This window comes from Drosophila rhopaloa, unplaced genomic scaffold (assembly GCF_018152115.1).
Source record: "Drosophila rhopaloa isolate 14029-0021.01 unplaced genomic scaffold, ASM1815211v1 contig_3, whole genome shotgun sequence".
NCBI lineage: Eukaryota > Metazoa > Arthropoda > Insecta > Diptera > Drosophilidae > Drosophila > Drosophila rhopaloa.
In genome coordinates this window covers 7,155,948-7,171,373 of record NW_025335123.1, presented here as the reverse complement: position 1 = coordinate 7,171,373, position 15,426 = coordinate 7,155,948, and the positions used below count along the sequence as shown (strand labels likewise).

Sequence of the window (15,426 nt, the reverse complement as noted above, 5' to 3'; positions counted from 1 at the left end):
TGCTGCGTCAATAAGTCACTCGTTGGCATTTGTGAAATGCATTAGATCAGAGCACATATCGAAAAAGCGATCGATGAACCGATCGTGAAGCATGGTGCAGCACAAATTCCTATGCAAATTGTTCTGGGGTTTTTTCTTTTTTATTTTTTATTGATCTTCAGCGCCTTGTTGTCAAGTATCTTCCAAGGCCAAAAAAATATCAATGACAGGTCAAGGTCTGCGATTTGTTCTTGGATTTTGAATTCTGCAAGGAATATATTTGTATACCCTTGCAGAGGGTATTATAATTTCGGTCAAAGGTTTGGAAGGCAGTAAAGTGTGAAGTTGACCTAAAACCTGCACTTCTAAGCTCATAAGTTTCCTGCGTACTTCTATATAATTGTGGTCGAATTCTCTAAAAATCTGTGTTTTTAGCTTAGTTTCTATTTTTGGGTCGTTTTCGTATAGCTAATATTATGAGCTTGAAGAATTAATATATGTGAATTCGCCGTAATCTTGTAATCACTGTAATTAGCAAAAGTATTTCCCAAAGAATTTTTTGGCTCCGATTTGAATTCGGACTTGGATTGGATTCCTCCATTAGAGCGGCTGTCAATTAGAGCTAGATGTCTGCGATGTCATCCAGATGTTTCGGCCCAAACGGAATGCACTCGATCTTTGGATATCCAGCTCTCTGCCTTCGGTTCTCCGATGTCTAATTAGCATTCGGTTTAGTGGCCCCAAGGCCAGGCAACTATCCCTCCCACTTTTTTCCCCAGCTGAAAAATTCATGCCGAATTAAAAAAAATATATAAGAAAATTCCCCATATGAACACCAAATCGAACCGAAACGAACAGGAACCGGAGCAATAAACAAAGACATCAATGGCCCAGGGGCTATAGTTGCTCGATTCTTCAGCGATCGGCTCTTCTTCTGCGTCTTCTGAATTAGATGCAGTCCCATAAATAATAATTCGACGGCAAATGCAAAGTGGAAAAGCAAATACTTGCCATGGCGACAAATGCTCAGCAGCACAGAACAGTGGGCGAACGAAAGGGAGGGGCAACGGGAAAGAAAGAGAGGGGGCTACGGGAAGGAAGGAGAGGGGTAGAGCCACTGCTTGGCTGGCACACGTTTGCCCAGAGACCCAGAGCAATCAATAATCAAAAGCGTAGAATCAGGGGGAGAATGCGGGGATCTAGCTTAGATCGCAATGAATTTGCACTGCGATGAGATCGGAGAGAAGAAAGGCGGCGAAGAGTGGGGGGGCCGAGAAGACTGCATAAGAGAGCTGAAGAATGGCCCGAAGAAGGGGGCTCAGAACCTGTTCACCCAACGGGCCGCACATTAGGAGGTAGTTGAGAAGTAAGGCAGATTCTTCTCTGTCTTTTTTTTCTTCTGCTGGTATCCTTTGGGTTCGGAAGCTAAAGATTATATATTCTCAAACTGGCTATCCAACTTCAAAAATACCCTGTAAAAAAAGAGTGGTTTCTGAGAAGGCCTAATCTAATTTTATCAATAAGCTTAAGAACCAAGAAAATACTTAATACTTTGACTAGTAGAAGTTCTATAAATTAAGTTTATAAGAACATTCTAAAATAATGAATGCATAATAGTTTTAGTTTTTCTTTATTTGCACAATCTATATTTCCCCTAATGCTGTTCTGCTTTATAAATCTAAGCATACATTTGCCTAATGTGCTGATCTATTTAGCTTTGGTAAATCCATATTATCAAATGGTGCTTATAACTTCTATGTACACATATAACCATAATTCGATCGCTTCATGTGCAATAGCCATAATTTCGATAAAAAACAAAGTTGTTATACTCGTACCATTAACTTATTTACAAGCATATAATTCTGCAAATGTTTTGTTAGCCAACCCCTCCCCGTCATAATCTTTTATCAAACTGCCCATCGATCCCTGCTCGGCCCCATTGAGTATACCCCATTATTGCCCAGTTATTTCGATCTTGCTGATTATAAAAATAGCAAACGAGTCACGGCCAGATCGACAAGCAGCGCCAGTTCAAGGAGACACCACAACAAACACACACACATACACAGAGCGAAGAGAGTCGGGGAAGACCGGAGAATTGACCAATCGAGATTCGAGCAGAAGAACCAAGAACGTAGGTATATATCGTATCGTCTTTCAATGTTCTTTCAGTCGCGGATTCCTGTTTGCTATGCCCATCTCTTTTGCACTCGCCTTTTTCGGCATTAGAAGAGCCTCACATCCTCAGAAGAATCTGCTGCCAAGAAGGAGAAAAATTATTATAATAAAAATAATAGCAAACCGGAATTTCCTGATCCTGTTTGTCTGCCTATCAACCTACCTACCAACCAGCCGACAAACTAAGCAAACTACCAACTGTGATTCCTTTTTGCATGTAAAGTTCGCTTGCCGCAGATGTTTTTTCTTTAATAGTATTTCGTCCCGCGATTCGGTTGGATTTCCTATGTAAGGCATTGGGTTTGCCTTTGCATCGAGATGAGATATCCAGGACAGGGGGGCTAACTGGCACTCAGGGTTACCCTTTGCCATCGTTTCGCTTTCATTTGTATTTGTTCGTTATTATTCGGACATAAAAAACTAGCAAATCAAGGATCCAACAAATCTACGTTCAAGATTAAGGACACATTTTCCTACTGACTAAAAAGGCATTTGTGCAATTTCAAAAAAATAGTATATGAATTTTCCACTTGCATTATGTATGTAGATAGATCGCCTAATGACCATCTTAACTAAAAGTACGCCAATAAATTATTATTCCAAGACATAAAACGTCTTGGAAGATTTTGCAGTTTGGTATTTTTCATTTAATTTATTAAATGCTTCCTTTTCTCATACTCACATCGTTACATTTATGTTGTCGTATCTTTTATTCAATCAAGTGTTTATTCAATCACGCATCCATCGCTATATAATGCGATGGTAACAGCTGTTCGTTTTTGCATTTTGATTACTTTTTGCATTCTGTTTCTAACTAGCTTTGAGCTGGGGAAAAGCCGGCTATCATGTATAGGATCCCATTTAGCTATTGCATCTGCCACCCGATCAGCTGCATCTTTGGTTTAAGCTTTGGCTTTGGATCCCCCTCCATGAAAAACTGGCCAGGACGGCTTTAACTTGGCAGCAAAATTTATGAGTGAATCCACGGCGCTGGCAATTAATACGATTATCGGGCAGATTAATTGGCTATGCGAGTGCAACTAATACCCGGTCGCAGTTGCACTTGTCTGGGAGTCGGGTAACATGTCTAGAAGGTTATATTCCACCCCCTTCTTTATAGATTTATCGTACTAAATTTACTTATTATTTTCGAAACAATCGTCTTGCCATATAATTTGTATTAGCCATATTTAGACTTATACATTGATATTCTTGCTTACCTTAATATTCTTAAAAAAAATAACAAGTACAAAATACGGTTTCCTTTGAATTAATAATTATGAGCAGGGAACGTTCTTTACATATTTAACAACAAATTATATCTTGCTGTTTGCTTTTTAAAGAGTTAATAACGTGGAAAATAATGATAAATACCAAAAACAATGTACAGAAACATCAGCAATATAATCAATATTTGCATAACTGTTATTCAAAACGAAAACGAAGGCTGGCCTGTCTGAAAACAGAACAAATATAAAGCGTGTGCAAAATAATTTTCACAATATGTGAAATAAATTCCAATCGGGTTTCTTACTCCTTTTTTGTGTTTCGTTTGTTTGCCTCCAGCCGTCAAGTGCAATATGATGATAAGGCTGGAGAGTCCGGAGACCTGAGAACGAAGATCCAGACAGATTTTATGGCCAAAATAAATGACGAACAGCAAGAACGGCAAACGGCAACGAAAGGAACAGGCTAATAAAAAGCCATTAAAGCCAAGTTCAGGCAGGTCATGTGAGTCAGTTCGTTTGTTTTGTTTGTGCCATTTGGGAATTCTCGGATTACCGATTTTTGGGCGGGTCCCCGAGTGTCTCTCTCCCCATAAATCAGCAAAATTAGAAAAGCCAAAAATAAGTTGCAAAACGGAAAAACAATCAAAAACACGTCAGACTAATGAGGGAAATTATATTTCAAAAAGTGCGAGAAAAGAAGTGTGGGGTGGGGCCCTTAGGTGGAAACCAACCTCCAAGCTCTTCTGATTTTTACCATATATACCATCTACCTTCTTGCATTTCGCTTTGTCCGCCGTTTTTGGAGGTGCTCCTTCTTTGCCCCTCTCCATCGTATATTCCTCCTCTTCTTGGAAAGCAACTGTATTTGAAAAGGAAAAGGGAGAAACCAGTTTCAGTTTTATTCTCTTTCGTCACTAACCTAACTTCCATTTTCCTTTTGGGAATTTCGACTTTTGTGTATGTAGATTTGCGAAAAGGAACAAGCAAATAAGATTTGATGTAAAAAGCAATAAAATTAAAACGACAACCTTAGATTGTTCCACAAAACTAAAACATCATCTTAATTTTAAATGCAATTTTTGGGGAATTTTTGTGAAATGCTTTGAGAATACATATATTTTTTGTGGTTTTGTGTTCTGATGACATCATGGAATGCAAATTCCACCAAAGACAATGAGCAGATCAACAAAAAGACAGTTAAAGAACAATGAAATAACAATGAAACCATTGGACAAAAGTCTGGAAAATCGTATCTCTTTTGCCATGGGGAAAAATTCCTCAGATCTTCCAAGTTTGAGAATAAAACTCATAATATTTGCATAACAAATTGGGTCAAATGAGCGAGCAACGCACACGTAATGCTAAACAAATCAAAACACAAATCAATATATATATTATTCGATATGTACATACAAAGATATAGATTTATATGCAGATGTACGACTCCTCCCTCCATGTGTATGCTAATCAAATGAGCGTGTCCATATGGAAATGAATGAACGACGACAAAAACAAACTGTAAACGTTGTACAATAATCTAAAGTCGTGGTAATTCGTGGGGTCTCTGGGGGTGCTATATAGAAATACATATATATGCATATAAATATATATGTGTTTATATGTTTATATGTATATAGAGGGAGAGACAATGCACAATTGCCCATTAGCATAATGATGCCATAAAGTGCGATCGATTGGATGGGTTTTGGGCTGTAGTTGACCAAAAGAATGCGGTGAATGCCAAACGGAATGTGAACAGGCCAAAAGCAGTGCTTATCAACAGCCCCATAGACACCTCATCAATGTGTAGTCCCCCCTTAAGTATGTATATACATATATGTATATATATATATAAATTCTTTCTTATATATGTATATGTTTATTCCTCTACGCATCGTTTCGTTTTATGACAATTAACACCGCTCAAGAAGGCAAACACACAGCGACATCGTCTGGTTGTCTCTGCTTTATGGCCAGGTTAACAGTGGGGCAGGCAAGGGGGCAATGTTTGTGCAAATATGGCGTAATAAAGCGCAGTGTATGCATCCAAGAAAATACTTCCTAGTAAAAGCAGACAGCCATTAGGGTTCTCTTCACTCACAATACTGTTAAATTGGTTGTATATATGGTCTCTGCCTTTTTATCCATCCTCAATTATATTTTATATAGAGTCTGGAATTTGAATGTCCAATTTAGCTAGTTGTAGCTTGTATTTCTGGTTGAGTCTAGAATTGAACATTTGTATTGTCTGTACATTAATTTGTTGTTATATTCACTAACTAATAATATTATTTGTTGAAATTTTAATCAAAATGGTGACTTTATTCAAAGTTTTTTCAATCTTCGCAGATTCTCTCAGATAATCATTTCTTTGGTTTATCGTAATACCTAAAATTCTATGATTTGCTTTGATTTTTGCAATAATCTTCGTCTGCTGCTATACAATTTTTGCATCTTTCCATCGACTGTCTGTCAATCAATTGACCAGCTTCAATCTGTTAACATATCGCAGATGTATCTGCAAGATGCCAATTTACCTGTGTGTGCGTGTCTGTTATCGCTGGCAACAAAGTGGCTGGCAACATGTTGCATATTGCATGTTGCCGGGTGTCATCTATAAGAAAAGGAACGATCAGGAATAGAATATGGAGTATAGCGCGTGTCTTGGCCGGCCGGTTCAACTTGACTCAATTCGTCATTTAAATGATATACCCCCTCTGCCACCCCTCTCCCCAAGCCGATCCCCCTTGCCACGCCCCTGGGGCAATGGCAGCACTTAGCGCAACATCAACTTAAATTGCCGGAGCTGGAAAAAAAATTTAGAAAAAAGCAACTGGAAGCAGACGAAACCGGAGCTACGATCCACTCCACTACCGGGGAACGTGCCAGACCAAATTAATTGCTTCGTTAGATCGAAGAGGATCGCCTATGGAAACGGGAGGGGGTGAGGGGACGGAATCGGGGGGTATTTGTGCCCCAGAAGAACCGCTTTGGCCAATTTTTTTTTTAGCTCTCCCACTTCCGCTGGCGGAAAAAGGGGGTAACACGAGCTACTGCCACTGCTATTGCCACTGCCCAACAACGATTGACAAATTTCCAAATGCCATTAAGCAGGCGTTGCATGCAACCAGCCCCAAACTCCAAACGCCAGAGGAAGATGGCTAATGGATGACAAAACAGGTGGCCAGCAGCAGCAGCACCACGAATCGTGCTAAAGCACTGGGGAAAAAATATATCAGAAGGCTGGAAAATATACATTCTTAGTGTGGCTTTTAAATTTAAAAACATCATCAAAACATGTTTTAGTTTTATTATTGGGCACCCAGAAAATAAACATTTGTATACCCTTGCAGAGGGTATTATAATTTCAGTCAAAAGCTTGCAACGCAGTGAAGGAGACATTTCCGACCCTATAAAGTATATATATTCTTGATCAGCATCACCAGGAGAGTCGATCTAGCCATGTCCGTCTGTCCGTCTGTCCGTCCGTCTGTCCGTCCGTTTCTACGCAAACTAGTCCCTCTGCTTGAAACTTTCCCAAAAGTTGTCTTTCTATTGCAGGTAGTATATAAGTCGGAACGAGCCGGATCGGGCCACTATATCATATAGCTGCCATATAACTGAACGATCGGAAATGCCATAACTTTGGTGTTTTTAAAGTTAGGAAGTTGGGATTTTCTACGGGTTTTATTTTTGGCTAATCAATCCGACCTACCAAATTTCATAAGGATCGGACGACTATATCCTATAGCCGCCATATAACTGATTGATCGGAAATGCCATAGCTTTGGTGTTTGTAAAGTTAGGAAGTTGGGATTTTCTATGGGTTTTATTTTTGGCCAATCAATCCGACCTACCAAATTTCATAAGGATCGGCCGACTATATCTTATAGCTGCCATATAACTGGACGATTGGAAATGTTTTTAAAGTTAGGAAGTTGGGACTTTTTATGAGTATTAAGAATGCATCATATGAATAATTTTGGAGATTATAATTTATAGAATATTCTGCAAGGGTATATCAACTTCGGCTCCGAAGTTAGCTTTCCTTTCTTGTTTATATTAATATTATCAGTTTCAAAATAATACTCAAAACATATTGCTGTGTTTAAAGTAATGAACTTAGATTAAAAGAAACAATAATAAAATACATTTTGTGTTGATAGCAAATAAATAGAAAATATTTTATACAATAGTTTAAGCATTAAAATTATCGCTATCAACGCTTCTTGCTAAAAGTAAAAAAAATAGGCCAAATATCATTCAATTGATTTATTTTATATTCCTAAAGTATTTATAATTAGTTCAAAAGTTATACATTAAAAACATATTAAATAATACATTGAAATCAATATTTTTTTTTAGAATGTATGAACTCAAATTATAAGTTTTAGACTTTTTGTAAAGTGCAACACTGTTGCTGTTGCAAAACGCCCCGCTGGCGTTTGCAATTACCGTGTGGATGCCACCACACTGCCATTAAATCACATTGCTGAAATATTTCATCTGTTTGCAAATTTTCGACAATCAAGTTAATCGGAAATGCTCCGTTTTTATAACTTTATCATCGCCCTGGATTGTGGACTATGGACAGATATAGACCGATGTTGTTGATGTTGCAGGCTGCAGGTGGCATGCCCCATCGCTGTTGCGATGATAAGAATCTTGTTGCGGCAATCTCTCCTGGGCATCTATGAATGTCTTTTCCCGCCCGGGATCCACGCTTTCCTTCCATAGTTTTTTCCCCCCATCTGGCTTCAGTCCATTTTGAGCCATGTTCTCTGCCATTTGTTGCTTAATTAATGCTGCAGGTGACGCTGCTAACGAGATGGAAGCCACGCCCAAACATAGATATACATATGTAAGCTCATATTCAAGGCAGGGAAATTCAAATAAATCATTTTCAGGCACAATTTTCTAAATCCGCCGTTAAAAGTGGCAAGAAATAAATTGCAGGATATTAAATTTCAATAAGTGGTTGCAAGAAATATTCATAAAAATATAGCCATATTTTAAAATGATATCTTACAAACAGATGATAATAAATTAATTATGATATTACTTAAGCTAAACCAGGGTTTCAATTATTAAACTTATACCAGCAATTGAAAAATGATATAACTAAGAAAATTCAAGGAGTTACAAAAATGTTTGTTAGAGGTTTAATACTTTGATTACTAAAAAAGCCACTTTTAGAGAACAGCTATCCATCGAAAAAAGCCAATAACTGGCCAATCACACTCGCCCCTCCCCAAACCAAAGGGCTCCGAAAATACCTTTATATATTGGTGGGGTGGTGGAGAGGCGGAGATAAGTAGATACGCAGAAATATCAGAGTCCAGTCACCTTCACGCACTTTGCATAAAACGAGAGCCGCGGACAAAGAGGCCCAAAAATAGATTGCAAAAAATAGGAAAACACAAAAGTATACATATGTATTGATATATTGAAATCAGCTAAGAAATGGTAAACCAATTTTCTATGAGATATATCAGGCTCAGGAGAAAACAAAGCCACAACCCTTTTGGAATGATATAATCCCGAAAAAAAAGTCAGCAAAACAAAGCGTCTGCGAATGTGTCGATATCAACAAAAATAAACAGCAATTGAGGCATCGAAATAGAAAAGGGGCGGTGCAATGCCGATTACGATGGGTTATGGTTATAAGACAGGTTGTTGCTAATCGTATCGAATCGATTTGATTGTGCTTTTCTATATATTCCCAACTGGCGATAGTGACAAATGTCAACGAACAGCGAAACGAACCGAACAAAAGGTTCGATCAAGATTTCAAATTGTCTATTGTTACCACAAATCGTCGGGGTGACAATGGGCCAGAAGTAGCCCCCAAGTAGCCAAAAAAAAAAGTTGCTGCTGAGGAAGATGCCCGTCCAACGGTACTTTCCGAACCCGTCCCCGCCCTCCCCTCCCCTCCCCTTTTTGGGGGCCATTCTTTTACTCTCGCTCGTGTTCCATTAATAGCCAAAGTTCATGTGTCAGGGCGTCGAATAACGAAATCGATTGGCGGTTCAAGATCTTCGTCGATCCACAGGGGAATCTGCCTATAATTGTCTACCTTATTACATACATTTCATTGTTTTATATTTATAAATTATATTTTTCAAAATAACCAAATGATCAAGTCTGAAAGCGAGACTAGAAAGTAATTTCGATATTACGAAAGTGTAATATTTGTAGGACTTGGTGTCTCCAATTGTTGTCATTTTATATTTATTATTTAAAAAAAAACACACCTTTACAAACTGCAATGTCTTCAATTTTACATAGTTCAACAAAGCGATGCTCGACTGTAAATTTGTTTATCTCAATATGAGAGCTCTTAGGGCTCTTTGACAAACATTATTTATGTTTTTCTTCACGCTCGACCGTTAAGTTAACTGCACATTCGCTTTGTTTGGCTTATTGTTTTAACGCCGTGATCTCTGATCTCTCGACCCTATGACATGATTTGTTTTTCTTCGTCACCATCAAAGAGAATGTTTTAATTATTTCCGAGCCAAGGAATCCCGACAAATCGACTGATTAATGCCCCTTTGAATGCCCTCTCTAAATTTAGATACCTCCACCTCTCATCTTTGCCACGCCCATCGATCTCCATATGTGCGTGGTAAAAAGTGGGAAAGGTGTCGATGATAACGCCCAAATGAATACATAATATTCCATTAATAGCCAACTAGCCTAATGGCTGTCACTAAGTAGGCATGTCCTAATCGCCGCAGAAGAATACTACTGTGATTGCCACCGATGACAAGATGAATCGGCACATGTGGGAAGATTAAACAACTTATTTCGGGGTCTCTAAAGAATTAAAAAAAAATAAAATTTAAAATATAATTTGTATCTTGTCACCAACTAGAGAATTACAAAAAAATTAAACGCGACTGATGTATTTTTTTTTCAGGAAAAATAGAGCACTGACAAACTTTATTTGTAAATTAATATTGACTAAAGAATTACCCAATTAAACATCTTAATAATATAAAGTTTAAAAAGCAAAGGAAGCAAATTTCGGCAAGCTAAAATTATAATAACCTTTACACGGGCATTATAAGTATTGGAAAATATTTTAAAAACTTTTCTTAAAAGTTAAAAACGTTTAAAATAAAGTAATAAATAAATAGTACAAAACAATCATTTCAGTAATTATTTCAAGAACGGAAAATGAAGAAGAGAAATCTAAATATGGTATGAAATAAATTTCGCTTACGGAAAGCATTAGGGAAATAAATGGCTAAATACAAATAATGAGCGGCAGTCACATTCCGAATCATTGGAAACCTCGTTTGAGGGGAATCGGAATCTCTTCGGTAGCCGGTCACAATGTTCCCAAAGCCCCCGGAGATGTCCGTCTTTGGAGCCTTCTGTTTGAGCAGCCTGATTTGTTCTGAAAAACTCCGTCTATGGGAGAGTTTCCCCAGCCTCCTGCCGCCCCTCGCAGGTGTGCTGCTAAAATAGTTGACTAATTAATTTATAATGCAATTTCACTGCGATCGAAGCGAGGATGATGGGCGAAGGTGAGGAAGCTGGAGGAGGATGATCGCTACCATTTGCAACATGGAAACCGTTTTAATACACACCACAACTAGCACCACTGAGCCACTAGCACCACCAGCACCAACAGCACCACCAGCAGCCGCCGCCTAATCACTGTTTATGACATGGTTAGCCACTGGCCAACCATATGGCTGCACAGAAAAAAAGCAGGGAACTCTTAGCTTAATAATAGCATACTTTAATGCTCCTTTACGTTAATATGTATTTTTGATAACAGTATTTAGAATCGGTCGCCTTTTTGATGATATCTGTACAAGTCGGTACCTTTAAAAATATGAACTCGATAATAAAAAGTTTCGCTTTGACCCTTAAAATAATGATAATTGTTTCTGAAAATCCAAAAGTCATTGTTCAAACTATCACACTATTTTTGTGATCATTTAATTATCAATAATTTTACCTCTGGACATTCTTGAGGCTATTTACTTAGTGACCATAAAGGATTCTTTAAGTAAGGAGTAAACAAAAATGTAAAAGACTATTTAAAAACTGTTATACATTTGAAGAAAGCAATATTGGGCTAACAAAAATGTGTGCCGATTGTTTTCCGTGTGGAGGATGAAGTCAGGTCTCCGCAGTCTTTCTCCGCAGAATCTCAGGTTGTGTGGTCCCCCTTTTCCCCAGCCTTTTCTCCTTTTGCAAGGGAAATTTATGCAAATGGCCGGACAGATCTTTCCAAAGCTTTTGCGCAATTATCTTCGAGAAACAGAAAATGCAAGAGGCCGGGGAAAGACCTCACCTGCTGCAGCATTTGGCATTTGATTGAACTCAAGTGTGCCAGATGCGTAATGAGTTGATGGGGCAAGGGATCCGATGTGCGAAAGGGGGTGTACGGAGAAAGGTACGGGGAAAAGGTTGGGAAAAGGGGGGAGAAGCAGGGAGGGGCCCCAACACGTGACAATTGCGGTGCGGTCAATCGAAACTGAAAATCAATTGAAAATTCCTATTAATACCAGAAGAAAATTCAAAACAACCGAAACCACGGCAAGTAGAAGAAAAACCACTTGCGTGTGGGTAAAACAATTCTTGTTTTTTTTTTTATTCTTTCACAGTGGGACACAAGTGAAATAAAGAAAATATCTCTTTTTAATGAAGTTAAAAGTAAATATAAAATGTATTAATTAATCAGAAAGTTCATATTTATTAAATTGCATAACACTCCTTTAATCTTTTTAGTCATCCGATCCAACTTATAAACTATCTACAATAGAAAGAAGGAACGTTTGAAAAGCTTTAAAACTGGGAGACTGGTTTGTTTAGAAATGGACAAAAAGACAGACATCCCTAGATATTCGATACTGGTGATGATGTTCAAGAATATATATGCTTTATAGGGTCGGAAATGTAAATAATATAAATATTATTTTTTTTATAATTACTAAATATTTACAAAACACATTTTTATTTTTTCAGAACTTAAAACGTGAGATATTTGTACAATAAATAATTGCGAATTGGTTTGCACTGTGCGGACAACGGCATTTGTGCAACAAAACAACTCTTGCTGAAACCTCTGATTCTCCTTAACCCGGGCCAATGCCCAAAATGCAAATCGGAGCAGAGCGATCGAACTGGAGTACTCGAATATATCTGATGCTGATGTTCTGCATTCAGATCGCCGCGTTGACAATTTGGTCGTTGGTCGAGCCAAGGCTTTTCCTTGCAGTCGGGGGAAACCGCTAGACGCGACTACAAACGACCGGATGAATGGGGACCAGAGACCCGAGACCCGAGATTTGGATGCGAATAATCGCGGATCGCGGATTGCGGATTGCGGATCGGCAATCGCGAATTAGGTTTTGCAATGTGGATGGAAATTTGGCGAGTACGCACGCCAGCCAGCCGCAGGTGACCGCTCCTCGGATCACGAGCTGCAACGTGATGTGGGCAAATCCGCAGGGAGATTGCAGATCGAAGTTAAATACTTACCAAGCAGGGTGCAAAAAAAAAGAAGAAATAAGCAAAAAATAAGAGCAGTCTACATTTTGTTAGCCACAATTGTGGCAAAGAGACTTAAAATACTTGTTATCAATTCAATCATATAATGTTATTTCTTTTTCTATGATAAATTGTATTGTAACCAAAACATAGCGATTTTTTTTGTGTATACCCACAATAAAAAAAAGAAAGAAAACTAATCAACAATAGACTTAACAACTCAGCAAGAGCTTTTCCTCCAAAATAAGTACCTGAGAAGCGGAAGAAGTTCAGGGTGGATAAGGGTGAGATGATGCATGGGAGCCCCGAAGCATGCCCCTCCATTCCCCCAAGAAAACAAACAATGCGTTAATATAGTTTAATTTGTTTTGCCATAAAATAAATACTCAACAAGGGCCCGCGGGGCGGAGGAGATGGCCAGGAGCAAGGCCAGCGATAAGGCTCAAAATCCATATATATTTACTTTACTTCACTCTACTCTTCCCATTTTTTGTTTTTTTTTTTTGTTTTAGCAATTTTTGGTTTTAATGCTATCCCCTTTGGCTTAACCGATCAATCTTTATGGCAGCAGTTCGCATAAAAATTTACGACTCATCATCAGCAGAAGGAGCAGCAAAAGCGGGCAGAAATATCCAGAAATAAGCCGATGGCCGCGACTATCGCCGAAGGTATAGTGGATAACGCCACGTCGGGCGCGGAGGACATCGTCCAGATACCTCTTGCCCATCTTGTTCTCCGCCAGGCACTCCTGCATCAAGTCATCCGGCAGCTGGATGTGAAATGGGAAGCAGTACATGTGGGCCACCTCCAGCTTGATGGTTTCATTTGTATTATCGTCCAGGCAAAAGAACGTGGCCACATCTGAGAGCTGAAAGCGAGCGCAATTCTGCAGGGCCGAGTCCTTCATCACCACCATGACATGATCCAGGGTATAGGGCATATAGAGGGAGAACGGTTCTCCGGTCTTGACGAACGTATCCCGAAACTTGGTGAAGGCCAACAGTGGATAGGTGCCGCCACACCTCCGCTCAAAGACCAGATCCTCCTCCAGCAAATATCTACATCGCTCTGGGACTTTATTCTTGACCTGCTTACACTCCATGCAATTTGCGTGACTTCCAGCAGACGCGACAACGACAAGGTGGAGCAGCAACAGCCACTGGTGGATCCGAATCCTGGCCAGCTCCATCCACTACCCACGAATTTATCGCGATCCCAAGTTGTACCTGTATCTCCGGTCTTCCTGTGTCTCCGATCCAATCTGCCAGTGTCTATCTCTGTGCGTCAGTGTGTCTCGGCTTCGATTCATTTCTAACTGCGGCAAATACCAAAATAATTACAGACCCCCAGACAGCTGGCAAGCAGTTTGCTGAGGTCGCATGACTCACATTCTGGGTCGTGACTTTGGACTTCGGGGACTTTTGTATCCTAAATGGAACGGTTCAATTAGTTTTATTATAGCCTTTGTTAATTAAACAATTTTGAATTAAATAAAATAAATGGAAACTTTAAAAGGGGCTATATTATTATAAAATATTATAACTATTATTATAAAAAATATTTATCGAACGTTTAAAACTGTATATTAGTTTATGCTTATGTTCTCACATTTATTATTCCAATCCTATCTGACTATCATTTGTTAAATTTTTAAATATTTTAAATTTTTTCAAATGAAAGTCTCAACCCTTTAATAAATTGTTCTTTATTTTTAAAGATGAAACTCATAGATCAGCTTCTTGGGCATTATTCATTCCGCACTGGCGCTGATTTGCTGCCGATTTAATTGATTCAATTACGGGGCGGCATTATTTCAATTAGGCAAAAGGAAGAGAGGCGAATGGGGATGGCGGGGAACTTGACATGACACGTTGGATTTGAGTTGAGTTGAGTTGAGTCGAGACGAGACGAGCTATCATCGATAATTATGATGAGTGCGATCCGATCGATTGGTTCTGATTTGCCTGCATAACTTTGGGTGATTAATGCAACGGCAATCTGCAGACTGCCAACTGTTTGGTTTCCTTCAATCGCCGATTGAGTGATTGAGTGATTGACTTTTCCGGAATAAAACACTCGGCAGATTGTGATTGCATAATCCGTTCGAATGCAGCAGCAATGGTTTTTATTTAATTGATTTGAAGTCAGATTAAAAAATATTTTTTTAATAAGTACGAAATAAAATAGTATAAGAATTCGTTTAAAAGGAATACATTTCAAAGGTTTATTTCTAAGGCCTGTGAACGCAATTTATTTCCTGACTTATAATCCATATATTGTAGACAATTCCTTTCTATTCAAAAGTAGTGTATTTTGATCTCAAGTTTTTAATCTCAAGATTTTATCCCCCTCTAATCCAAGCTTTTATAATCGGTTAACAAAGTTGTTGAATTCTTTATCCAAGCATTGGTTTCTGTTTTCTTGGGAGACCTTCTTGTGGTGACCACTTCTTGATTTATCTGGCAAATCAATTTAATTCTCGCCCTGCCGTCTCCCCCGTTGAGTTTTGTGTGCGCTCTTGAAG

The 15,426-nt window shown here is 38.7% G+C and overlaps 1 protein-coding gene across 1 annotated transcript; it reads right to left on the bottom strand.

The window, feature by feature from the left end:
- Nucleotides 1–13,246: 13,246 nt before the first annotated feature.
- LOC108039379 lies at nucleotides 13,247–14,222 on the bottom strand. The gene has a single exon (XM_017116374.2). It carries the CDS (start codon nucleotides 14,089–14,091, stop codon nucleotides 13,462–13,464), a length of 630 nt encoding a protein of 209 aa, XP_016971863.1. The 5' UTR covers nucleotides 14,092–14,222; the 3' UTR covers nucleotides 13,247–13,461.
- Between the last annotated feature and the right edge of the window lie 1,204 nt (nucleotides 14,223–15,426).

Bases quoted from the DNA above. Each gene is read 5' to 3' on its own strand.
- LOC108039379 (XM_017116374.2), bottom strand. From the start codon at position 14,091: ATGGAGCTGGCCAGGATTCGGATCCACCAGTGGCTGTTGCTGCTCCAC.